Raw genomic sequence first — 27459 nt, 5'->3', positions numbered from 1 at the left:
ACATTTTCGATTGGCAACAAGTCTGGTGATCTGGCGGACCAGGGCAAAAGACTGACATCCTGTGATAGCAAGAAGGCACGAGTACGTGCAGCAACATGTGCTCGTGCGTTGTCTTCCTGAAATATGGCGTCTGGGGTGTTATGCCGCAAGGGTACGGGTACGGGTCGCAGGATGTCACTCACGTAGATTACAATGGTCACCGTGCCCTGGCCAACTGTGATTTGTGGCTGTACCTAATAGCACCACACCCATAAGACCTTAAGTTGGCGCTATATGTCTTGTGCGAATGCAGTCACTGTGATGCTTCTCCCAGTGTGTGCGGCGGACCTGAACACAGCCAGGATTCGTCTGAAAACATTTTCTGGTGCCCTTCCTGCCCTCAGTGACGTTGTTCAGCAGACCATTTCCATCCACCATGTTGCTGCACATTGGGCGAAGATAGGCGGAGAAGTGGACGATGCGCACGTTACCTATGGCCTAATAAATGGCTATGGACTGTCGCCCCTGATAGCGTACGATGTGTTATACTGTTCTACTGCTGTACCAGAGACGAGGAGGACGCAGATCTGTCCTGCAGTGCCATTCAGATGAGGTGTCGGTCTTTTCGGGGGGGGGGGGGGGGGGTATCAGTGGTTGGTTGGTTTGGGGAAGGAGACCAGACCGCGAGGTCATCGGTCTCATCAGATTAGGGAAGGACGGGGAAGGAAGTCGGCCGTGCCGTTTCAAAAGAACCATCCTGGCATTTGTCTGGAGCGATTTAGCGAAATCACGGAAAACCTAAATCAGGATGGCCGGACGCGAGATTCAACCGTCGTCCTCCCGAATGCGAGTCCAGCATGGTATCAGTGGTACCCATCTCATTGTATTATACGGCCTCTCTGAACCAGTCTGCACACACTCGTTGCACTGCCGAAACACTTCGTCCCATACCAGCAGCAGTTTCCCAAACGGATGAATCACATTCTCTCGTGTCAATTGCGCCCGCTTCCAGACGGTACGGTTCGCGCATACGTCTACGAGTTATCCTGCACGTTTGCTCAAGTCACACTGATCCATTACCTTCAGTTTATAGGGATGACGAGAGTCGCAGCCACATTTTACCAGTAGGTCGTGTTGCGCAGCGATATCGATCTTCACCTTGAACCCGTGAGCCGACATGGTTCAAATGCTTATCATTTCTGCAAAACGTAGTAATGTGCTTGTCCTGTGAATATAAATATCGTATATCTGGCCGTTCAAGGTGTTCTGGTTTTTTTTTCTGAGGGTGAGCATATCTTGGCAGTTCAGTGAAGCGGTGCAGCAAAAAGTCTTACATCATCGTCCAGCGGTACATGATACGTAGCCCTCCCTTAATCAGTTCTTGAAAGCTAACTAGCTTGCAAAGAGTTTCTAATGGCTACCAGGCCTTACTTCGCAGGGGTAGCATTAGGTATCAACGGCCAGACGACTTATATGGAGTAGCGTATTTTGTTTGTGGGCCACTGCGTAGAGTTATACATAAATTCCAGAGAACAACCTTTAGTAATTGAATATCATGACTTTCATACAAGCTATGCGCTGTAAGCAGAGAACAGCAGGAAAATTGTCTGGAGGCGTGAATGTTATGTGTTCCGTACTGAACTGGGTTTTGTAGTGACATGTCATGACAATGATGAGAGTATATCACAATGTAAGTAATATGTTTACAACAACAGTAAATAATGTGTGTGCATCATGAGCATATGTATGCGTGTGAGTGATTCAGTATGCCTCGGAGGTTGGTTGAGGTGGCACAAGTAAAAGAAAAAATAAGAAAATAATAAGGAAGATGTACGTGTTTGGGTCGTGTACAGCACTCCTCTTGTGAAGTATAGTACACATGTGATATAGTGTTGGTACCCCCTGTCGCAAATCATTGTCATATGTCGCAGAGTGTTTATGGCAAACTTCTTTGACGTGCCACGGAAGGAATCGTGTCCACATCTAGGTTTGATTCAAGGAATTCAGAAAGCTGAAAGTTGAGTCATCTAATGCACTGCTGAAAGAATCTACTGTATGTAAGAGTAGCAAAGTTGCTGACATTACGAAAGTAGTTTTTCGGAAGACGTTTTACTTGCAGCATAAAAAATAAAACACCATATATTTTGGATGCGCATGTTTTTTCGGTGTGCGGATTTTCTCAAACTATTGGAGGAAAATATTGTTTAAAATATTTGATTATTTCAGATTGTAAGACTCACATCACAGCCTGATGATGAGGTACCACCTCTCCGTTATTGGTCATATTTATTACTGTACTTCAAAGCTGAGTAACGCACTGCTCATTGATCGAAGAATTTGCTGTGAATTAAGAGCGCGAATGGAGATTGCTTTCTGGCGGAAGCAGAAATTGGCAGTCTGAAATTGTCTTCATATTTAGAAATGCTGATCATTGAAAGGTGGATGCTAGGTTAAAAGTGAGAGTGAAAAAATCTGACCTATACAGGGTCCAGTCCCACAGCTTTCCGATTTCCATCCAAAGCCCACTAGCCCACCACCAGATACAAATTAGATTCCACTTTCCGTGTTCTCAGGCATTGCAGTTCTCTCGAGTTAAGGCAACGGTTCGCTATGGGGTATGACATCGTTTACACAACTTAGCTTTAATTTACCATAATTCAGTCAATTTGTGTGAAATATTTATAAATTATGTACAGAAATAATCCTTATGAATCAGTGCATCAGTTAGCCAAAAACGAATCAAAATCCTTACGAGAGTTCATGAGCTTAGCGTTTGTATACGGACGAAAGCGAGAAAACGGTTTGAATTTAGGCTATTTATGTAGAGATTCTCAGTGCGTACTAGCACAGTAATGGTGCCTTAATTCACAGTGTGTGAAACCCTAGAAGCCGTTCTTCCAACTTGGAATCTGTTGAATCTAGTTAAAATATCTCTGTTATCACATCGGACAGTTACCGCCGTCGCTACATCGATCGCTACCAGAGTTCACAAGATCGACATCGAGAGGTCAGCTTCTCCTGCCAAAGACGGACTGCTATACAACGACCAAGCTATCAGAATAAAGACATCGCCAGGATCTGCTGCAGTCACAATCTACGCAACAACGCCTGCTACTTTCTTTCGAACGTCCTCTGGGGCTTTTAACAACACTCCAGCGCCACAAACGGCCCGGCCGACCGCTAGGGCCACAGCATCATCACCACCACCCCCGCCAACTCACCCAGCACCAACCACATCATCACCAGCAGCGTCATCAGCTGCAGCGTCGCCAGCTACAGCATCAGCAGGAGCAGCCACAACATCGCAAGCCATACAAACAGCTACAACGCATGCACTGATACCAGCAGGTAAACATTCCCTACCCTCAATCATGTTTGCTTCTTGTTTGCTCCTCGTTCTTGCTCCCTCTTATCAATATGTTTTTTGTTACATGTATCATCACTGCCATTTTTGCAACCAGTAACATAGTAAATTGTGGTTCTTCCTCTGATTCTGCTTACATTGCTTGACCATCTGCATACTAAATCTGGTTTACCCTTTCTCTTCCGTCTATAACGTCTCTTACGTTTTTTAAATACACTCCTGGAAATTGAAATAAGAACACCGTGAACTCATTGTCCCAGGAAGGGGAAACTTTATTGACACATTCCTGGGGTCAGATACATCACATGATCACACTGACAGAACCACAGGCACATAGACACAGGCAACACAGCATGCACAATGACGGCACTACTACAGTGTATATCCACCTTTCGCAGCAATGCAGGCTGCTATTCTCCCATGGAGACGATCGTAGAGATGCTGGATGTAGTCCTGTGGAACGGCTTGCCATGCCATTTCCACCTGGCGCCTCAGTTGGACCAGCGTTCGTGCTGGACGTGCAGACCGCGTAAGACGACGCTTCATCCAGTCCCAAACATGCTCAATGGGGGACAGATCCGGAGATCTTGCTGGCCAGGGTAGTTGACTTACACCTTCTAGAGCACGTTGGGTGGCACGGGATACATGCGGACGTGCATTGTCCTGTTGGAACAGCAAGTTCCCTTGCCGGTCTAGGAATGGAAGAACGATGGGTTCGATGACGGTTTGGATGTACCGTGCACTATTCAGTGTCCCCTCGACGATCACCAGTGGTGTACGGCCAGTGTAGGAGATCGCTCCCCACACCATGATGCCGGGTGTTTGGCCTGTGTGCCTCGGTCGTATGCAGTCCTGATTGTGGCGCTCACCTGCACGGCGCTAAACACGCATACGACCATCATTGGCACCAAGGCAGAAGCGACTCTCATCGCTGAAGACGACACGTCTCCATTCGTCCCTCCATTCACGCCTGTCGCGACACCACTGGAGGCGGGCTTGCCGATGTTGGGGCGTGAGCGGAAGACGGCCTAACGGTGTGCGGGACCGTAGCCCAGCTTCATGGAGACGGTTGCGAATGGCCCTCGCCGATACCCCAGGAGCAACAGTGTCCCTAATTTGCTGGGAAGTGGCGGTGCGGCCCCCTACGGCACTGCGTAGGATCCTACGGTCTTGGCGTGCATCCGTGCGTCGCTGCGGTCCGGTCCCAGGTCGACGGGCACGTGCACCTTCCGCCGACCACTGGCGACAACTTCGATGTACTGTGGAGACCTCACGCCCCACGTGTTGAGCAATTCGGCGGTACGTCCACCCGGCCTCCCGCATGCCCACTATACGCCCTCGCTCAAAGTCCGTCAACTGCACATACGGTTCACGTCCACGCTGTCGCGGCATGCTACCAGTGTTAAAGACTGCGATGGAGCTCCGTATGCCACGGCAAACTGGCTCACACTGACGGCGGCGGTGCACAAATGCTGCGCAGCTAGCGCCATTCGACGGCCAACACCGCGGTTCCTGGTGTGTCCGCTGTGCCGTGCGTGTGATCATTGCTTGTACAGCCCTCTCGCAGTGTCCGGAGCGAGTATGGTGGGTCTGACACACCGGTGTCAATGTGTTCTTTTTTCCATTTCCAGGAGTGTATTTTCATTCGTTGAGTTATTTGTATTAATGTGGAGTCCTCGTCGCCAAATCTAAGGTCCTGCCCACTCATCGCGTATAGGGTGCCTAAAGGATGCAGCGTTCTCGGAATGCTATATAACAAGTCAGGCAAATAACATTAGTAGTTTTATTTCAGTAAAGCAGATTGACAATACTTAGCTTTCTATTTAGAACAAGTGTCGCAAGCGATGGGTCACATGCAAACAGTAATGTTCTTCTCTATAGAAACAATGAATATAGATCACTAATAACTGTTCTCTCTGCTAGGCCGTGCTAATAATCTACGAATGCTGTCCACTAATGTCAGGCCGAGGCTGGCAGGAGCGGCGCATATATTCTCTTCTTGCAGCGGTGGCTCCTGTCGTGGAGCGGTCCTTGTCATCGGGCTACTGGGTGACGTCGCCTCACTGCCTTCTCTGGTCTTGCATTCTTCCTCTTCGTTCCGGCGCTTGTGGTTAGGCCAGAACAATTAATGCGCTGTCATCGATATATGTCCGAATTCCATGGTCACCCTCATGAAGACTGATAGTAACGGTAACCGTTGCGGTTGCAGCTTTATTTATGACATGACACAATCAACTCCCAAAATTATTTTCATTGAAATTGACACCCACCGTATCAGACTCCACTCACATATTTCAGTGCCATTCTCGAACATGAAAGGACTACTGGATTAGTGAAACTGTGGGGTATGTACTGTAACATGCCTGAAGTGGTCAATCGGAAAGACGAGAGGCCGCATTCAATACGTGTCTGACAAGCAAACGGTGGGGAAACTGCGTAAAAGCTCGAGTCAGCGGACCCACCGGCAAGCTAACTTCCGCTTCACCTAACCAGCACACAACAGGGAGTTCAATGGAACAACGTAGGAGGTATTGGCGCCCACTACCAATTATACATTGAGCTGTCAAACTACACAGCGACAACATGATGAGGAAAATACACTGCCTGAATTTATGTCAATGGCCACAAGGCTGAAAATTCCACTGGTGCCCTTCAATTCAAGTAATTGAGTACAGTACTTGAAAACACACGATGTTGCTCACGGGAATATCCCAACAGCCGACAACAAACTCAAAACGACACAATGTGAACAGTCGTGACTTGCTGGCAGATTAAGTCAAAACTCAACTTTCACGTCCAGGATCGGTGAGCCACGAACCTCGTAGCAATGGGAACAATCCAACACACTCCGGAACCACATAGAGGCCGCCAGCGCGCCCGGCCAAACTACGCGCCGCGGAGATTTCCTCGCTGCTCCACGCCAAATGACCAACTGCCCTGGCCCGGAAACTGTGAAAGAACCAGTTTTACGTCTGCCGATGAGAAGACCAACCGAACGACCAACCAATCGTCGTCCCACTCCAATCTCCCCCTGTCTTGACAGTTCATGTGTGTCGGCGAGCACTGGCTGTCGGCGTCTCACCGGCGCTCCGTCCCCAACTTCACTGCAGCTGCATCCCAACTGCACTGCTGGTCTGTGTCTAACTGACTGCCAGACACACGACGATCCGGAAATACAATCAGTCGCTCTGTAGATGGTACGACAGTGCACTTACCGATACGCGCTGCTGCTGCCACTCAGTGGCAAGTGAGGCAGGAAGTTAGTGACGCCAGTAAATGGAATAAGAAAACGAGGCGGCAGTACGGTAATAAAAGATGACAAACAATAAATGGCATGAACATGAGCTGTGCATGGCTCACCATCCATTTGTGTTGTGGTGTTAACGACAGCCTACAGACAAGACTACAATTCCCCAGCCAGGCTGCTATTGGTCTCTGATCTATTGCACGGGATCACACAGAACGTCGCGCGGAGTTCATTACTTGTTCTTGTATTGCAGACACAAATGAAAAGAGGCTACGATCAGCTTGGTGCACAATAAGGCTATGCTACCTTGTTCTCAAGTGGTCAAGGATATTTTAACGTTGAGTATGCCTGACCTTACGTTCCCACCTTGTTGAATGGCGGAATGTCGTCACATCAGAATGCTCCATTAACGCGAATGGGGATATTGCGCTTTGCGTTCAGCTGAACAAACAGAGACCGACAACGACGCCCCCTTTCAAGCTCTTTGGGTTGGTGATAATACTCACACGAATCTGTGGCATCTTCTTGTCTTTCACAGAGGTCAATAAAGGCACTCTTTACGTCCGTTATATACTCTACCAGGCCTGGTAACAACACTAAACACAAATGACCAGGTGGTCATTCTTCCTGTCACAGAGAATTGCAACTCTTATAATCTACATACCCAGTGTTGCTTTGTATGTGAGAACAACATTCGACCATGTCTTCAGAGGGCTTCACATTTTTCAACAGACAGCGTATTACCTGTACTTCTAGACATGCAACCTAACTTACACCATTTGCCCCAGTTGCGGATGATTTTAAAATGCAGTAAAAGTTTTCCGGGAGTTTTTATTTTGCCCATTCTATACAGGGTGACCAATAAATGTCGTGACAAACTTCGAGCGGTTGTGGAGTGTGTTTTGAAGAACAAATTGAGGACAGGCGTAAACGTCACGCTACGACGCTACAGTTCATCGAAGTCATAAGCGCCGGCGCTTGTCACGAAACCACCCTTTCGGCAGCAAATGTGTACGTTGACGGACCGTAGGTGGAACGTTTGGAAATGATGTTTGATAGTGAGCGCAGCTGATTGCCACGATCGCTAGTGAGGAAAGATGGAACTAACTGCTGCGTTGAAAGGCACTGTCTCCTACGAATGCGATGCTGTGTTGCCATTGTGGTTGACGATTTCGGACTCTGGATTCCATCTGCAGTTTATTTTTCTTTTAAATCCCTCTGAAATCTCAAATGTTTATCGATACACAGGAGAAAAATATACTACAGGTGGATAGCGGTGTCCGAAACGGTCACCCACCGAGGCAACAGAACACCGCATTTATAGAAACAAGGCCTGTCTACGCGGCACCTGGCTCCATAGCTCCAGCTTTTCCAATGGTAATCGTGGCAGTCAGTTGCGATCACTGAATAACAAACAACTTTGGAGACGTCCCGCTTATGGTGTGTCAGCGTACAAAGTCACATTTGCTGCTGAAGGAGTGGCCTCGGGGCGGTCGCTGGTGCCTGTAACTTCGATGCCCATCCGCGTCGCTGGATGACGTTTCCAGTCACGGGCTCCTGTCCTCGAGTTGCTCCTCAAGACATCCTCTACAAACCCTCTAAGTTTGTCGCAACATTTCTGATACACACTACATAATGTCCAATAGTATATTTCGTGTAAAGAATAGAGGGTGGGGGAGGGGGTTTGACGTGGCTTTGGGAAATAAATAATGCAAGAATTATTGTCAAAGAAGTACACGAGTTTACATAGGTTGCGACATGACAGTGTTAGGACAGTTGTCAAGATAACGCATTACATCCTGTTTAGCCGAAACTGCACTGAACATAACAATATCAAATTTAAATAGAAGGTTCTCTACAACTTGGGGCAACGGCCTTGCCGCAGTGGAAACACCGGCTCCCGTCACATCATCGAAGTTAAGCGCTGTCGGGCGTGGCTGGCACTTGGATGGGTGACCATCCGGGCCGCCATGTGCTGTTGCCATTTTACGGGGTGCACTCAGTCTCGTGATGCCATTGAGGAGCTACTTGACCGAATAGTAGCGGCTCCGGCCAAGAATACCATCATAACGACCGGGAGAGCGGTGCGCTGACCACGCGCCCCTCCTATCCTCATCCTCAACTGAGGATGACACGGCGGGCGGATGGCTCCGATGAGCCACTTGTGACCTGAAGACGGAGTGCTTCTCTACAACTTGAAGTTGACCAATATTACGACAAGTTCAGTACTATTTAGGATGACAATCAAGTCTACAGAGGATGGTTAGTTTTTGTGGCAAGATGAGAAAAAGATTACTCAAGGCTGCTCGAGTTCACAGTGGATGCAAGCTGGTGTACAACGTTTACGGCTCTGCTAGCAGCATTTACCTTAGCTGAGATGAGCTGTCGGCTGCAGGGCTGCTCTCACCCTCTGAAATTCCTATAAAAAGATAATCAAAATCTTTACTGATCTTATCAGCAGAAACTGTCCTATGTTTCTCGTTAGGCGAGGAAACATGCTCACATCAATAGTCTGGAAATATGGCGATATGCATGTGCGTAGATGGGGCAGCATGTTTATTACAATGCCCTCTCAGTTCTTGCAAGAACAATTAACTACATGGCTGTTTGGTTTCTCCGCTTTTAGAGCTCAACGACTCTTCAGCTAATTTCTAGCTGAATGTCAGCCGAAGTGAACGCAGTGTTCACACAAAGTTCCTCTTTTGGCGTCGTACAGAGCACGATGCGCCCTGTTCTACACTTGACGCTGGTTCAGAGGAGAGTCCTCGAAGTTTTCCTTTCATCTTGTGGAAAACACCTCTGCCAATCGTAAAGGGCCTATCTTCAAACTGCATCGAAATTTGTCCCTTTCTACTCCTTCCGAGTATATTCCAGCCTGCTCCTGACACCTAAAAGTTACATGCATGTACCACGAGCGTACCACAGGCATTACATGTGATCGACTGCATCGCTGGTCTGTTTGTATCCATCTGGAAATTCCCCAATGCAGTTTTATGAGGAATTTCTCCATAGCAAGCAGCGCTGGCCCACTACCTGCAATCCTCGATGTATCGCTTGGTTCGTTCATTGTCCCTTTTGCCATGGGTCACCATCCCCTTTTTAAAAGCGTTCCGATGTACTCGGGCCATGACAGCGCAACCTGCGTCTGTCTCCAAATTAAAACTTTTCTCGAGCAGCTTTTTTCACCTTTTGCTCATTGACATGCAGAATTTGGGTTCAGTGTGTTAATACTGTCGAATAGAGTGTCATCTCTTTGCATTACATACTGCACATTTTAATAGGCAAATCTGCTCATTATCGCCAAAGTATGTCGGGTGACATACTCATTTACTTGTTATGACATATAAAATCTCTCATGTAAGGTGCGAAATTGACATTCATTCATTCTGCCACCTTACAGGAGGTTGACGTGGCTTTGGGAAATTAATAATGCAAATAAAATTGATCATTAGAAAGCTACAGATAGAAATACTGAACGTATCATTTAAACAATAATATCTGAGAGAACCTGCGATCTAACAAATTACACTGAGGTGACAAAAGTCACAGGATACCTTCTGGTTCGAATCCTGGCTCGGGCATGGATGTGTGTGATGTCCTTAGGTTATTTAGGTTTTAGTAGTTCTAAGTTCTAGGGGACTGATGACCTCAGCAGTTAAGTCCTATAGTGCTCACAGCCATTTTTATACCTCCTGATGTTGTGTTGGGCCTACTTTTGCCTGGCATAGTGCAGCAGTTCCACGTGGCATGGACTCAACATGTTGTTAGCAATCCCCTGCAAAAATACTGAGCTACGCCGTCTCCACAGCCATCCTTAATTGCAAAAGTGTTGCCGATGCATGATTTTGTGCATGAACTGACCTCCTGATTATGTCCAGTAAATGTTCGATGGGACTCATGTCGGGCCATCTAGGTAGGCAAATCATTCGTTCGAACTATCCAGAATGTTGTTTATTGGGCATAGCCACCCATAAAAATTCCATCATCTTTTGGAATAATGATGTCCATGAATGGCTGCAGATGTTCTTCAAGTAAATGAACATAACCATTTCTAGTCAATGATCCTTGTAAGAACAGCGCACACCATGATGGGGCTACCATGAGCTTATACAGAGCCTTGTTGACAACTGGGTCCATGGCTTCGTGGGATCTGTGCCATACTCGAACCCTACCAACACCTCTTACCAGGTCGGCCGCTGTGGCCGAGTGGTTCTATGCGCTTCAGTTTGGAACCGCGCGACCGCTACGGTCGCAGGTTCGAATCCTGCCTCGGGCATGGATGTGTTTCATGTCCTTAGGTTAGTTAGGTTTAAATAGTTCTACGTTCTAGGGGACTGATGACATCAGATGTTAAGTCCCACAGTGCTCAGAGCTATTTGAACCTCCTACCAACTGAAAACGCAACTCATCCGACCAGGCCACGGTTTACAAGTCTTCTAGGGGTCCAACCGATATTGTCATGAGCCCAGGAGAAGCGCCGCAGACGATATCGAACTGTTACTAAAGCTACTCTCGTCGGTCGTCTGCTGCCACAGCCCTTTGACGCCAAATTTTGCCACACTGTCGTATCGTATACGTTCGTCGTACATCTCTCATTGGTTTCTGCTGTTATTTCACGCAGCGTTGCTTGTCTGTTAGCACTAACAACTCTTCGCAAACGCTGCTGCTCTTAGTCGACGCCTACTACGTTATCCGCGGTGAGAGGTAACGCCTGAAAGTTGATATTCTCGGCACACTCTGGACACCATGAATCTCGTAATACGAGGTCCCTAACGATTTTTGAAGTGAAATTCTCCATGGTGAAGCGTGATTTATTTTCAAAGACTATTGTTAAGAATTTATTTTATTTACTAGCGATTCATCAAGAACATTAACACATTTAATCACGCTATGTAAGCATGGAAGTAGTTGCCAGGAAGTAACTGATGAAATCATAACCAAATTCCTTTTAAGAAATGGGAATTGTATTCACTTTAATAGTGCCTAAAAGCATTTTTTAAAAGAAACAGATTTAAAATTATAATCAGAAAGCACCCTCTAAATATCTAAGTTACGATTTATTCAGAGGCAGAAAGAAACAAGTTTTGACTGTATGAGCTTGCGGACAGAGAACCTTGCCGCTCCCTTTTGACATGGCCGTAGTTACGACCGCTCACAACAGCCTCTGAAAGACTACACTGGTGCACATCTGCAACACACCAGATTACTTTAAACTAAGAGTTTTAACAATTTACACACGCACACAAATTTTGCACCTCCCGTAAGATGGGTGGAAATGATACAAAACACTAATAATTAAAACATTAACCCTGACACCGAAGGTGCAACTTGATTTTAGCTTCTAAAAAAAGTCTTACAGTGAAAGGGTGGCAACTGTATATGCTAAAATGATAATTAAATAACAGCCCATGAAATGCAATCTTACGTAAAATCCTACAGGCTTGGCCAAACAATAGTTAAGATGCCCTACAGTACACAGATACCGCCTCTCAAGATCATAGGGAATAATATCAAAGTTTCCAAAGATCAGAACATATTTCAAGTATTAGGCCTTTACGCTCCAAGCAATAAATTCGTTAACACACCAAATCCGACAAACATGATAGAGGCAGCTACTAACGTACTGTAGATTGATAGCGAGATTACCGAACAACCTGAACCGCAGGTTGATCTAACCCGCCCCTACTCCACAAGGGAAAAACGGACCACCCAATTTATAAACAACCACCTTCCTGCGGGTGGCCAAACGGAGAAGAATGGTGGGACGACCCCAAAGCTAAACGGCTGGTGACCTCACCAAGAAAACAACTAGACTTTAACAAGAGTAAATCAGACAACATATCACCAATCACCTAACTTCTAATAAACTGCGATTTCTCGAGAAGGCCTGGCGCAGCACCCCCAAATCGCTCTCCCGAACCGTCCGCTGCCAGCCGCTTCAACGGACGCAGGAAGGCGCGCTCATCTCCCGTCTCACGGCGTCGCAGCTCGCAGCTCCTGTTGCTCTCGTGTCGACTGCGAAGCCACTACCCCACGCTATACGCCGCGGCCCACTGGACTCACGTGGCGACCTCACAAACGCCGACGCTCAAGACGGACAAGTCATCTTGTGTCTCAGTACGCGACCGACCAACCGATCGATCCAACCGCAAATGACCATTGCTTGAGCAAACTCGAGCAGACTGGCGGCCTAACGCGCAGACTCAGATGCAGGAACTAAGCCCCGAGCGGGCGACCACTCTCTGATTGACCCGAACGACAGACATACTAACACTCCGAACGACAGAGAGACACTAACTGCCTAACAAATACGGACGAGAGACTGACCCTGACTGACCGACTGGCGAGCTCATAGCGCCCCTTAAATGCACGTGAACAGGCAACCTTTCCCCTTTCCCACCAGAGGGAGACACCAAAGCTGCGATTGCCACAGCGGCACCACCGCCAGAAACGGAGGGCGATTGCTTCACACCACGCGCTGCGGCGTGCTCTTCAAAACAGCAACTTTTCCCACGAGTCACATGGTTCTAGCACAAACTACCACTCTGCGTTCAAGATATGTCAATTCCCGTCGTGCGGCCATAAATCACGTCGGAAACCTTTCCCCATGAATCACCTGAGTGAAAATGGCAGCTACGCCCTTTTCTGCCTTCTGTACGCGATACTACCGGCATCTACATATGTGCATACCGCTATACCGTGACTTTTGTTACCCCAATGTACATACAATGTTGAAAAATTGTAGAATCGTCGTTCACGTATTTACTGATGAGTAGACGCCAGTGTTGTTTGATGGGGTTGTTGGGCAGGGTGCTCCGTGCATCCGATGGGGAGTGGCGCGTGGCGAGCGGACGCTCGTGCCGGTGCCGGTGGAGGGGGAGGGAGCATGCGTGCCGGCGTCGGCGGCGGCGTCGCCCGGCGTGGCGTCGGGACGGCGGCACCGCCAGTCGTCGGCGCGAAGCCATGCCGCACGCGGCGAGTCTCTGCCGCCCGGCGTTGCTGCCGCTGCTGCTGCTACAGCTCGCGTTGTCCGTCGCTCTCGCAGTCGCAGGTAGGGGCGAGCGCCCGCAAAGTGTTTTGCTCTCTCTATGTTCTGCACTGCTATGCTCAGGCCTCACGCGCCTTACTCTCTTAAACTGGTTTATTTAGAAGAGTGACAAAAGATAACATGAACTTCTACCTCGCATTTCACACTTTTTATTCAATATCCGCCACACCTATCTGACACTATCTTCCACTTCTTTCATTTCCTCATGGTAATTTTTTATTCCCCTCACACCTTCCCAAATAACAGATAACCTGTATTTGAGTACTTGCGCCTAAGAACAATTTTCAGAGTTCACTTTCTACATCTACAGTAGCTGTTATTGATGCTTCTGCGTATGTCATCAAACCACCTCCCTTCCTTTTGGGGGAGTTCGACACAGACACCTTTCCATACCTCGTCTGTTTACCATTTCGTTATTGTACACGAAAATGGTTCAGTTCTCTACACTCTTTGCCTTTCCTTCTCTTCAAAGACTCTGCTAGGCAAAAAACTTATTATTTTACAGTTTTAGTCATTTTTAAGGTCTACTGTTTCAATAAAAGAAATCTGTATTTTTTAACCAGGTTTCCGTCGTATTTGGTGTATACTAAATTACCGCTTATGTTCTCTTTGCTTCGTCTGCCTTTGTAAGTTAAGTAATGTATGTTATCAGTGCCATGCGAAAATAAGATACTTGTAAATTTCAGGTGCGATCTTTAACACTTGAGCGCAGAAAATAATTTGTACAAAGTTCCTCGTAGCTTACAATTGTTTACCAGAGTGCGACTCACACCTGGACACTTGCCTCTTTAAACAATTTCAGTGGGTAAAGTATTAACAAGGTACTGGAAGGTTGCAAATTGGTGTTGGAAAATGACGTGTGTGTGGAGACCTTGGGTAGTAAAAGATTATAGCCTTTATAAAGAGAAATCCAGGTTCGAATCAGTGTGCTGGACCACAGTTTTAAGCTGTCATTTTCAAGACAAGTAAACACCTAACGCTATTAATGCTGTGATAATAATCGTTTCTGACACATGAAAGACGTTCTCCTTTACAAATAACACGTACTTCTTTACTACACCGGCTGAGATCACCTACTGCATCACAATACGTTCGTTTTTATGTGAGCACGTTTCAAATAACCTTTATGTTTCCTCCAACGAGGATGTGGTTTTTTTGTTTCTGAGGTAACACATAGAATCGAAAAGTTAAAATTTCACCTACGCCTTATCTTTGTACTATTGCTAATCGATACGGAAAGCATTAAAAACTTGCAGAATCGCTTGTCACTGTTCCCTTAAAATTCCGGCTCCGTGTTTCTTATGACTGCATCTAACAGTACTTGTTGCTGCGTGCCCTGACCTGGTGCCAAATAACTGTTGTGTGGTTTGCTCATACATATAAATCCCAGCGTTCATTATAATTTCTTAGGAAACTGACGTGTTACGAATCTTTCCTCTCAGATCTCTACGCTTGGTGGACTACTTCACGACTTGTACATTTGTTTGAATGTTGCTACCCATTGAGTACACCGATTCCCTCATAATGTCCATTTATTCTTTTGATTGACTCGATTCAGTGAGCGACTAGAATATTCTTCTAATTGATTTAGAGGTATTTTAATCTGGGAGACGTGATGTGTTCGTTTTCGTGCCTTCCCATACTACCTATTTTCAAAGCGCGTAGGCCTAAATGCTTCCTTTCATCATGACGATAAACTTCAAACGTTTCTGCAATAACCTTTCATTAGCATGGATACATCGTTATTGTTAGTATCAGTTTCTTTCCACTCACTTTTCAGCCGAACGCTGTACATCATAGTGGAGTTGTGTGGAGTTCAGAGATGGACTGCCGAAACGAGAACACTTGCAGCGGAACACATTTTTTTTTACATTTTCAGGCAGCGAATGAACCGTTCGAGATGCAGTGATGACAAACTGCAGAGCCAGACAATAAATACAACAGTAGCGCGGTACTGTATAAGTTCACGAGTGTACTCCACGCGGCATTATTTACCTTGCATTATTTAGTCGGTTCAGAGCATAAAGTAATACACACTGACAAATGTAACACCGTATTTTGTGTTTACATCGTATTTGAACATTAAGGAAACGCTACGTGAAAGTCTCTCTTATTCAACTGATCTGTTGCCTTTCAACAACGGCAGAGAATAAACAAACTTCATAATCTGTCTCAGTAGCTAGTTTTTCGTCTACTGAAGACAATTCTTGTCGGCAGAGAAGATCATATTTAGAATTTCTTGTCTCATACATTTACTTTTATACTCTGAGTGATGATAATAGTAATTCTTATATCACGTTCTTGCGTCAGTCACACTGGACATTTGTATTTTTCCAATTTTTTATAATGCACCTTAGCTATTTCAAAAACATCATCGATACTCGTGCTGGTGTGAAACATTCTGTCTGTTTACTTATACGATTTCTGTGACTTAGCCTTGAAATTAGCATCATACATTGACTACGACGGTTTTTATAACAAATGGCAAGGATACGATTCCCATTTATCTAATTACACACTCTTCATGATTTGAAACAGTGGTTTTAGATCGTAGGAGAAGTAATGCTCTGCTTATTCCTTACACTTTCCTCAACAAAATGAGTTCATTAACAGTGACACTTGCCCCACCTGGTTTTCCGAATAAATCCGTTAGTGCAACCAGTAATTATTGAAAGAAAGTGTAGTCATCTTCGATTCTCACAAGAACTGAACAAAGAAAAAATTCGGAATATAAATAATGTTCGCTCAGAGCGCCTTTTCGATCGAATTTCTCTCGCCGGTATTATCGGCTCTAACAGGTGGGAAATGAAGAGACCACGGAGACATGACATTTGTTGCGGTGACAAATGCATTCCAGGTGTTGCATTCATATGGGCTCTGAGTAATAAGATGTAACTAGAAGAAAAATGAAACACACACGTTTATCTTTATGTTTAGCGTGATGTACGAAAGATCGGCAAATCCACATTAACAAATATGAGGTTGTAACTTCCTGTTAAGATTTTTGTGCTGTATCTTCCAACTTCTGTGCAACAGGAATCGGACCTCAGTATCTGAACTTGGCACGCAACGTGCCACGTTGTATGCCCTCATTGCACCACTCAAAGACTCAAAGCCTAACTTTGCAGCAGAGAGTCACAATGCGCGCTGATTAAAGTGATAAAGACAAATAAATACTGTGTATTAGATAACCTATTAAGTATGTTATATTGATACGTTAGGAAGATTCGAGGTAAAGCTAGTTGTTAAAATAAAGACTGAACACTGCTACCAAAGATATCGCTATTTTAAATACCTCCACTAAAACTCATTGTCTGTATTTCAATTACTGATGATAAATATATCATTTTAACTCAGTGTATTTCGTTTAATGTTGTGTTTCTAATACATACTTTACACTAATGCGAGAGTAAGTTCTAACAAGTAGAGCTCACGAGTATTGTGGGCTAAATTTAGAGGCAAGGGATCTAAACTGGTAAGTAGATATATATATATAAATAAAGACTTACGTCGATTTATGGTTCAGGAAGTAACACTCAGCATCTTCTTCATGACGACTTTTTTTTTGTTTTATTTAAGAGACTAATTTAAAAGCTCTCAGTAAAATGTGTACTCTCTTACACAGCTGTTGTATGTTCTGCGTCAATATTGCCTTTCTTTAGTTCTTACTCACTTTCGACTCATACAATTTACATGTGTTCCACTTCGGGCACTGTAAATTCCTTTCATATTTGGTAGTATAAACAGTTGATGATTATACCATAATCTGGCAACAATTAGCAAGAAGCCTGTGGCTAGAGTTTACCGAGCTATGCCTATAGTACTATAAGCTGCAAAAAATGCATTATAATTACAGGAGAGAATAAGATGTCTTTGTTCTCACTGCTTTCTTTGCAGATGTGGCACTTACCGATAATGTGTACAATTAAATGACTACTTGATTATATGAATTTATTACCAAAAAGGAGGACCTACTTTAGTAACCGATTTCGCTAGTGCATGGAGCAAGTGAAGGGGAGGGGGGGGGGGGGGACGTCCGATCCGGGGCTAGATGGATCGAATCCCGGTAGTACGGTGGTAGAATAACTATTCATCAATTGGTTATGCCCAGGATGGCAAGGAGGCGTGACAGCGTATAGTTTCTTATCAATGAACGGAGTGGTCGTGACCTCGCTTAAATTTCTCACTTCTCCGCAATGTCTCAAGACGTGATCTTGTATCATACCGCATATGGTGATTGGTTCATCATAGGTGGCCATAAACGTCAGTTCTGTCCTTGGTATATAACGAAACAAGTGTTCTATAGTGTTTCTCTAGCCTTCAACCTCCCTCTTCTCTCTCTTCTTCTTCTTCTTCTTCTTCTTCTTTTTGTGCAAAACGATAAAGACAGCATGTGCTACACCTTACACTGCGGCTCCAGATAATCCAAAGACAGAGGTGCACGTAACATTAAGCACAAACAACAGGAGGGCTAAACCATTACAACTGTAGCCTGCATCCCTCCTGTCACTATATTTACAGTGTGTTGCTGAAGACAGGCGTGAGGAACCATACTGGTCGTTACAGTAAGTGTGAAAAATCTGAAGTATGTCCTATGCAGCGAAAGACAACTTGTAGTCAACTTCAAGTTCCTGAGATTGGTGCGAGCTGCAAGGCGCTGTATATTTATATAAGAACATGGAGTCTGCAAATTTTGCTATGGGTATTGGCCATCTAACTATCCCGAAACAATACAATACATATCATGGCATGAGTTTGGTTGAAAACTACGAAAGTTCTGAGCAAATAATTCGATTGGTGGTAAAATGAATCCTTTGCTGGGAGCTCCCTGAAGACTTTGGTTGTGATTTAAGTTGCTAATGACCAGCTATAGTCATTGCTGATAAACAGATGCTCCAGACCTCGTGAGTCGCATAAGCATATGCATACCGCACACACAGCAATACTTTCTCAACAATAGTACAACACCTATACATCTTCTAGCAATGGAATGCATTAACGTATTTGAGTAAATTTCCACCTATCAATACTCTGTTCGTCTCAGACCAATAAGAAACACAGAGATCGGTAACCATGATATTCTCGTTAAGAGTGAGTTTATTACTGATTTGATTTAATCTCAGTATGGTATGGAAATATGTTAATTAATTTGCGTTAAATGATTTAGAGCTAGTTATAAAATAAAGCTAGCTACAATAAATTGGGCTGTATTAAAGAAACCAAATTTGTGGGTATAAATTAGAGCTACGGCGAGGTTCAGTTACAATTCTGTTGTATGGACACCCTAATCATTTATTCTAATGATTAAAGATTTTGCAGATAGTAATATTTTTGTAACTGATAAATGAGATTATGTAAATTAGAAAGAGATCATGAAAAATGAGGAAAGATACAAGTCCAGAAAAGAAGCAGAAAAATGAGAAGACGGAAGGAGGATGTATTAAAAAATGGAATTCTTCGAGGGAGGAAGAAAAAGATAACAGCCTCAATTAGTCTGGAGAACTTAAAAAGAAACATAGTGAAACAATGAAAGAATACCGAAGGGAAGGAAGAAACATGACTGGTGGTGAACTGATTTCGAATGTGCTCCGCCTGCTGCTGTGGCCGAGCGGTTCTAGGCGCTTGAGTCCGGAACCGCACTGCTGCTACGGTCGCAGGTTCGAATCCTGCCTCGGGCATGGATGTGTGTGATGTCCTTAGGTTAGTTAGGTTTAAGTAGTTCTAGGGGACTGATGACCTCAGATGTTAAGTCCCATAGTGCTTAGAGCCATTTTTAGAATGTGCTCTCTAGAAGGCTCCTAAGCAGAAAGAAAGAGGAAAAATCGTAAATTAGCTATATGTAACACATGAATCACCTTTGATCAAACGTATTAGTGGAAATTTATAAGGGTTGTTGCATCCTTCGTTTTTACGACGAAATCTGCTCAGGACACTTTCAGTGGCGTGTCTGAAACTTTATGTAGGAAGGGCGGCCCATTCTTCCTCAAGAGCCGAAATCATAGAAGGTAGTGATGTTGGGGGTGCGGTCTGGAGCACTGTCAACGACCTAATAGAGCCGAAAGATGTTATTAACGTTGGGCTCACTTCATTTCAGGAATATTATTCTCCATAGACCATTGTTCGCAGATGCTGAATTATAACACGGTGCATTGTCATACTGATACAGTCGTCGTCTGCAGATTGTTCCTCTCCTCTATGCAGTATACAATACCTTAAAATGTGTTCGCATTATTACGCCTCATGAGGGTGTCACACGATAGCCACAAAAAGATCGCCATCCTGTAACACCAACGCCTCCGTACTTCACTGTTGGCACTACACATGATAGCAGTTCATATTCTCCAGTCAATATCCAAATGCAAACCCAGTAGCTTAAATCATAACTCCAAATCACTCGTTTCCAGTCATCCAGTGCCCTCTGGCGACCTTTTCACAGCACCTAGAGCGTCGTTTAGTCTTAGCTACAGAATTGTGTATCTTGCGAGCAGCTCGACCATTGTAGCCTGTGCATCTTCACTATCTACGAACTGTCATTGTGCTAGCTGGACTACTGCTAGCACTTTGGAATTCACTAGTGGTGTTTCCCACTGATTTCATGCAACTTTTTATAATCGCTATCAGTGATGGGCGGCGATGCTGTGGGTCAGTCAGTCCATGAGATCTGCCTCCTGCTGGTTCATCTGTCGTTGTTCCTTCGCTTGTCCATTTCACAATCACATCACCATCAGTCGACCTGGACAGCTTTAATACGGCTGAAATGCCCCTGATAGATTCGTTAGTCACGTGTCAACCAGTGACTAGTCCACGTACGCTAACACGGAGCTTTTGTGGCCTATCGATTCTGCTGTTACTGCTTCTCCACCTGTAACGCAATACTCCTTGAGTGGCAGATTCACCTCTCGTGACATTTAGTGGCCTGTCTCGCATTGCACGGGAGTATCCGAAAGCTCTTGATCAGATAGTGTAGCTGCGGTTCGTGAGACAACTACATTAAGTATGGAGCTATGATACGTGTGGCTCACACATGTACGACTACCTTCCTGTCCTTCCCGTCTCGCGGACAAACTCGGATCAGTGGCGGACGGACCTTTACTCGCGTGTGCAGCATATTTTAGCGCGGCGAAGTGAGCGTCGGTTATATCTTCGCGGTAGACAACCAGTTTTCGCCTAACAGGCGTCTGCCATAGATATCGACCAACCACTGGAGTCGTCTGCCGTTCACTGTCGGACTAGAACCGGCGGCATTACACACAACTTCTATCGGCTGCATCTTGCTGGACGGTGTATACGATGGCTGAGGCAACATAATGGTTATGTCTTTCGCCAAAAAATCGTAAACAAACATTAAGGTGTGAGAGAGGGTATGATCGAGATGTAGTTTCCAGAGTGATTTTGGAACAATTCTGGCCGTTTTCTTAGGATACCTTCACGCAAATGGCGTATAACTTCTAGGTAGTATTCCTTATTGTGCGTATGACCATAAGGTAGGAACCAGTAATCGAAGAAAACAGTGAAAAGAACCTTCACATGTGATCTAACTTGTGGAATTTTTTTCCACTGGGACTACTGGCCCTTGGTTTCGACGTCTTACCCTGATATACATGTTTCGTCACCTGTTAGAACCTTCTTTAAAAATTCTGGATCGTTGTCGACTTCATTCAGAAATTCCTGAGAGCCGTCTGCGCGACGTCGTTTTTGGTAGAAATTCAACAATTTCGGAAGAAACTTTGCTTGTGCACGTTTCATGCCCAAAACATCCGGAAAAATTGTTCGGCATGAGCCAAAGGGTACGCCGACGTTGTCAGCAACCCCTCTGATGGTGATTCGACGATTTCCCAGCACCATCTTCTTTACTTCTTCTACAATGCCGTCTGTAATTGATCTACTCGGTCATCCAGGGCGGTCGTCATCTTCGTCTTCTCGACCCTCTTTGTAACGTTATACCACTCTTGTCTTATTCATAGCAGATTCGCCAAAAGCCGCTGTCATTGTTTCGGATGGCCGGCCGGCGTGGCCGAGCGGTTAAAGGCGCTACAGTCTGGATCCGCACGACCGCTACGGTCTCAGGTTCGAATCCTGCCGCGGGCATGGATGTGTGTGATGTCCTTAGGTTAGTTAGGTTTAAGTAGTTCTAAATTCTAGGGAACTTATGACCACAGCAGTTGAGTCCCATAGTGCTCAGAGCCATTTGAACCATTTGTTTCGGATGCAGTGCTGTACTTTATTCCACTTTCCAAGCAAAATTTTATGAATATTCTTTGATTCATATTTCTCGAAAGTAAAAATTCGCCGAGCACTGGAAAACGCGAATAACGTCGTCGACTGTCAACAATAAACTAAATAATCGAAATAGCTGATAATGCAAACATATATACATCAGGAACATCTGTACCAGAAAGGTAAAAAAAAATTTGAAAATGGGGTGGAAATTCCCGGAAAATTCTAAAAAGTTCCCATTGCTTTTTGATCACAAATCGTATAACACATCAAACCATTTTTAGGTTAATGAAACTCTGACGCTGTTTCATAAAAGGCGTAATGTGTCATGGTCTTGATCTGGTCGCTCTTACAAAGTGTTTCACTTGTCGTTACCGATGTCGTTTTAGGCATCACGCAACGTTAGAACTGGCCTTCGAAAACCACGAACAAGATATTCCTATACTCTCGCTCGCTACACGCAGACTATTAGTTCTATAGAAAAAAAACTGAACAGGAACTTTCTGTATGAAATTTAACTTAGTTACTTCTAGTACTGGGATACGTTTACGCTGGAGGCAATGGTATTTGAGTTATTAAAAAAAGACGCAAAATGTTACTCTGTGATGTCTTAACAGATGTTCTGCCGTCCTGTTCCTTCATCTTGTCAGTGTTTTCCATAAATTCCTTTCTTCGCCGATTCTCCGGAGAACCTTGTCATTCCTTACCTTATCGGTCCACCTAATTTTCAATATTCTTCTGTAGCACCGCATATAAGTTCGTTCCTGGTAGCTGAGTGGTCAGCGCGACGGAATGTCATACCTAACGGCCCAGGTTCGATTGCCGGCTGGGTTGGAGATTTTCTCCGCTCAGGGACTGGGTGTTGTGTTGTCCTTATCCTCATCATTTCGTCCCCATCGACAGGCAAGTTGCCGAAGTGGCGTCAACTCGAAAGACTTGCACCAGGCGAACGGTCTACCCGACGGGAGGCCCTAATCACACGGGATTTTCATTTTACCGCATTTCAAAAACTTCTAGTCACTTCTTTTCAGGTTTTGTCATAGTCCACGCAGTACGACAGAATGCTGTGCTCCAACGTACATTCTCAGAAATTTCTCCCCCTTAACAGTGCACAAATATTTCCAACTATACGAACTACTTCCGCTATTCGACATTTCTTAATCTCTGTTGATTCGACTGTTACGCGACCAGCTTAGTGGGTTATTTCGTTAGCATTATTAACTTAACGGTACCCAAGAGGGTAATGGAAGAAAAGCGAGTTTTGTAAAGGTTACACTAAAACTAATTACGTGGATAATTCAACCCAAACTTAACACTTACAAGTATGGTAGGTTCGTAGTCAGAAGGCCCTTCGAATACAATGATGGAATTGTGTATTTTATACTGTTAAAAGTCACAATGACCACAACAGGTCAAATGTGGTAAACTAAAACGTCGCAGATTATTTTTTCTTTTTTTTTTCAATGGTAGGGTTGAGTTTTACACAGAGTAGACGAACTTGCCCCCGTTCTGGCAGCGGTTTACCGTAGGTCTCTAGAAGAGCGTAGCGTTCCAAAAGATTGGAAAAAGTGCACAGGTCATCCCCGTTTTCAAGAAGGGACGTCGAACAGATGTGCAGAACTATTGACCTATATCTCTAACGTCCATCAGTTTTAGAATTTTGGAACACGTATTATGTTCGAGTATAATGACTTTTCTGGAGACTAGAAATCTGTTCTGTAGGAATGAGCATGGGTTTCGAAAAAAGACGATCGTGTGAAACCCAGCTCGCCCTATTCGTCCACGCGACTCAGAGGTCCATAGACACGGGTTCACAGGTAGATGCCGTGTTTCTTGACTTCCGCAAGGCGTTTGATACAGTTCCCCACAGTCGTTTAATGAACAAAGTAAGAGCATATGGACTATCAGACCAATTGGGTGATTGGATTGAAGAGTTCCTAGATAACATATCGCAGCATGTCATTCTCAATGGAGAGAAGTCTTCCGAAGTAAGAGTGATTTCAGGTGTGCCGCAGAGGAGTGTCGTGGGACCGTTGCTATTCACAATATACATAAATGACCTTGTGGATAACATTGGAAGTTCACTGAGGCTTTTTGCGGATGATGCTGTAGTATATCGAGAGGTTGTAACAATAGAAAATTGTACTGAAATGCAGGACGATCTGCAACGAACTGACGCATGGTGCAGGGAATGGCAATTGAATCTCAATGCAGACAAGTATAATGTGCTGCGAATACATAGAAATAAAGATTCTTTATCATTTAGCTACAATATAGCAGGTCAGCAACTGGAAGCGGTTAATTCCATAAATTATCTGGGAGTGGGCATTAGGAGTGATTTAAAATGGAATGACCATATAAAATTAATCGTCGGTAAAGCAGATGCCAGACTGAGATTTATTGGAAGAATCCTAAGGAAATTCAATCCGAAAACAAAGGAAGCAGGTTACAGTACACTTGTTGAATATTGCTCACCGGTGTGGGATCCGTACCAGGTAGGGTTGATAGAAGAGATAGAGAAGATCCAACGGAGAGCAGCGCCCTTCGTTACAGAATCTTTTAGTAATCGCGAAAGCGTTACGATGATGATAGATAAACTCAAGTGGAAGACTCTGCAGGAGAGACGCTCAGTAGCTCGGTACGAGCTTTTGTTGAAGTTTCGAGAACATACCTTCACCGAGGAGTCAAGCAGTATATTGCTCCCTCCTACGTATATCTCGCGACGAGACCATGAGGATAAAATCAGAGAGATTAGATCCCACACTGAGGCAAACCGACAATCTTTCTTTCCACGAACAATACGAGACTGGAATAGAAGGGAGAACCGATAGAGGTACTCAAGGTACCCTCCGCCACACACCGTCAGGTGGCTTGGGGAGTATGAATGTAAATATAGATGTAGATGCTGTGCGCAACATACCAGAAACCGTGACACGTGGGACTGTGTGTGGAAGAGGGGGTGTGTTTGAAGGTCACTTTTGCAGGTTTTTTTTTCCTGAATAACTCTAAAACTGCGGCCTCTATCGAAAACGTATCCAAGTACATGATTTAACAAAATTTAACAAAAACAATTTCTCTTCTAAAATGTCCATTCCATTTATTTGTAGGACTACCAGTTTGCGCGCAGCGTACGAAAGAATATGAAAATGTCGAACGCGGTTTTTGAACGCCGGGAACAACATTGCGGGTTACATAAAACGACATCGGTAGGGGCAGCTGACGCAGCGTGTACAGAGACCCCGTAAGCGCTGCCTTCGCTAAAAGAACACGGCACAGAATCCGTGTGCGGCCTTGCAGTCTCGTGACGACAACAGTTCTCTTTATGTACGAGAGCAGACTGTGTTTGCCTGTAGGAGAGTCTCAGCGCTTGTACGACGCTGTTTCCTTTATGTGGTGCCTCCCTCGTAGCGCGCAGGCGGCCCTCGTGTCTGCGATGCAGACTCCGCCACGCCGCGCCACTATATGTATGCAGATGTCCCGCGTTCTGCACCGGCGACCGCTGTAATGGAATGCGCTGAATTGTGCTCCCGGCATCTGTCTCTATTTCTCTCTCTCTATACTGCCGCTTGTTTGATATTTGTTGAATGGAACTTTATTTTCTCCACATACCGTGACGGAGTGTCCACTTTGCTACAAACGCTTCCGGAACACTTTGTCATCATCGCATTTTCTTTTTAATGTTCTCCGACAACGATTACAATGAAATACCTTGTCCTCCTGTTGTCTTTCCACGACTCATGCGCCGAATACGGTTCTCATTGGGACAATTCGTCGCTCTGATAAAATAGAGTTCCTTTTTTTTTTTCCCCTGTGACAATCTCTTCATTTCAAAGATAGCACTGAACACTTGCATCCGACTTCCTCTATTACACTACTGGGCATTAAAATTGCTAAACCAAGAAGAAATGCAGATGATAAACGGGTATTCATTGGACAAATATATTATACTAGCACTGACATGTGATTACATTTTCACGCAATTCGGGTGCATAGATCCTGAGAAACCAGTACCCACAACAACCACCTCTGGCCGTAATAACGGCCTGGATACGCCTGGGCATTAAGTCAAACAGAGCTTGGATGGCGTGTACAGGAACAGCTGCCCATGCAGCTTCAACACGATACCATAGTTCATCAAGAGTAGTGACTGGCGTATTGTGACGAGCCAGTTGCTCGGCCACCATTAACCAGACGTTTTCAATTGGTGAGAGATCTGGAGAATGTGCTGGCCAGGGCAGCAGTCGAACATTTTCTGTATCCAGAAAGGCCCGTACAGGACCTGCAACATGTGGTTGAGCATTATCCTACTGAAATATAGTGTTTCACAGGGATCGAATGAAGGGTAGAACCACGGGTCGTAACACATCTGAAATGTAATGTCCATTCTTCAAAGTGCCGTCAATGCGAACAAGAGGTGATTGATACGTGTAACCAATGGCACCCCATACCATCACGACGGGTGATACGCCAGTATGGCGATGACGAATACACGCTTCCAATGTGCGTTCACCGCGATGTCGCCAGACACGGATGCGACCATCATGATGCTGGATTCATCTGAAATAATGACGTTTTGCCAATCGTGCACCCAGGTTCGTCGTTGAGTACACCATCGCAAGCGCTCCTGTCTGTGATGCAGCGTCAAGGGTAACCGCAACCATGGTCTCCGAGCTGATAGTCCATGCTGCTGCAAACGTCGTCGAACTGTTCGTGCAGATGGTTGTTGTCTTGCAAACGTCCCCATCTGTTGACTCAGGGATCGAGACGTGGCTGCACGACCCGTTACAGCCATGCGGATAAAGATGCCTGTCATCTCGACTGCTAGTGATACGAGGCCGTTGGGTTCCAGCACGATGTTCCGTATTACCCTCCTGAACCCACCGATTCCATGTCCTGCTAACACTCATTGTATCTCGAGCAACGCGAGCAACAATGTCGCGATACGATAAACCGCAATCGCGATAGTCAACAATCCGACTTTTATCAAAGTCGGAAACGTGATGGTACACATTTCTCCTCCTTGCACGAGGCATCAAAACAACGTTTCACTAGGCAACGCCGGTCAACTGCTGTTTGTGTATGCGAAATCGGTTGGAAACTTTCCTCATGTCAGCACGTTGTAGGTGTCGCCACCGGCGCCAACCTTGTGTGAATGCTCTGAAAAGCTAATCATTTGCATATCAGAGCATCTTCTTCCTGTCGGTTAAATTTCGCGTCTGTAGCACGTCATCTTCGTGGTGTAGGAATTTTAATGGCCAGAAGTGTATTTGTTGGATATATTACAGTAGCTGCCGTTCCCTACAGTTTTTACCCTCTACAGTTCCCTCTAGTACGAAGGAGATTACTCACTGATGTCTGAAAACATCTCCTGTCATCGTGTCCCTACTGCTTGTCAGTGTTTTCCATATGTTCCTTTGCACGCCGATTGTACAGAGAACCTCCTCATTCCTCACCTTATCAGTCCACCTGATTTTCGTCACTCTGCTGGAGCTCCACATCTCAAAGATTTCAGTTCTCTTCTGTTCCGGTTTTCACACTGCCCGTGATTCAGTATCAAGCAACGCTGTGCTACAAGCGTACATGTCAGAAATTTCCTCCTCAAAT

At 45.1% G+C, this 27459-nt stretch overlaps 1 protein-coding gene and 1 pseudogene across 1 annotated transcript in view; both read left to right on the top strand.

Annotated features, from left to right (window-relative positions):
• Positions 1 to 8456: 8456 nt before the first annotated feature.
• On the top strand, positions 8457 to 8574 carry LOC124614666 (annotated as a pseudogene).
• A 4978-nt stretch (positions 8575 to 13552) lies between these two features.
• The window catches only part of LOC124613325, a 365135-nt gene continuing 351228 nt past the window's right edge, over positions 13553 to 27459 (top strand). Inside the window, exon 1 of the mRNA XM_047142021.1 lies at positions 13553 to 13641. Coding sequence (XP_046997977.1) covers positions 13554 to 13641 — 88 coding nt within the window. The 5' untranslated portion in view covers position 13553. The remainder of the gene's footprint in view (positions 13642 to 27459) is intronic.

Source organism: Schistocerca americana, chromosome 4, assembly GCF_021461395.2.
Source record: "Schistocerca americana isolate TAMUIC-IGC-003095 chromosome 4, iqSchAmer2.1, whole genome shotgun sequence".
Classification (NCBI taxonomy): domain Eukaryota; kingdom Metazoa; phylum Arthropoda; class Insecta; order Orthoptera; family Acrididae; genus Schistocerca; species Schistocerca americana.
This window is presented reverse-complemented; position numbering and strand designations above follow the sequence as displayed.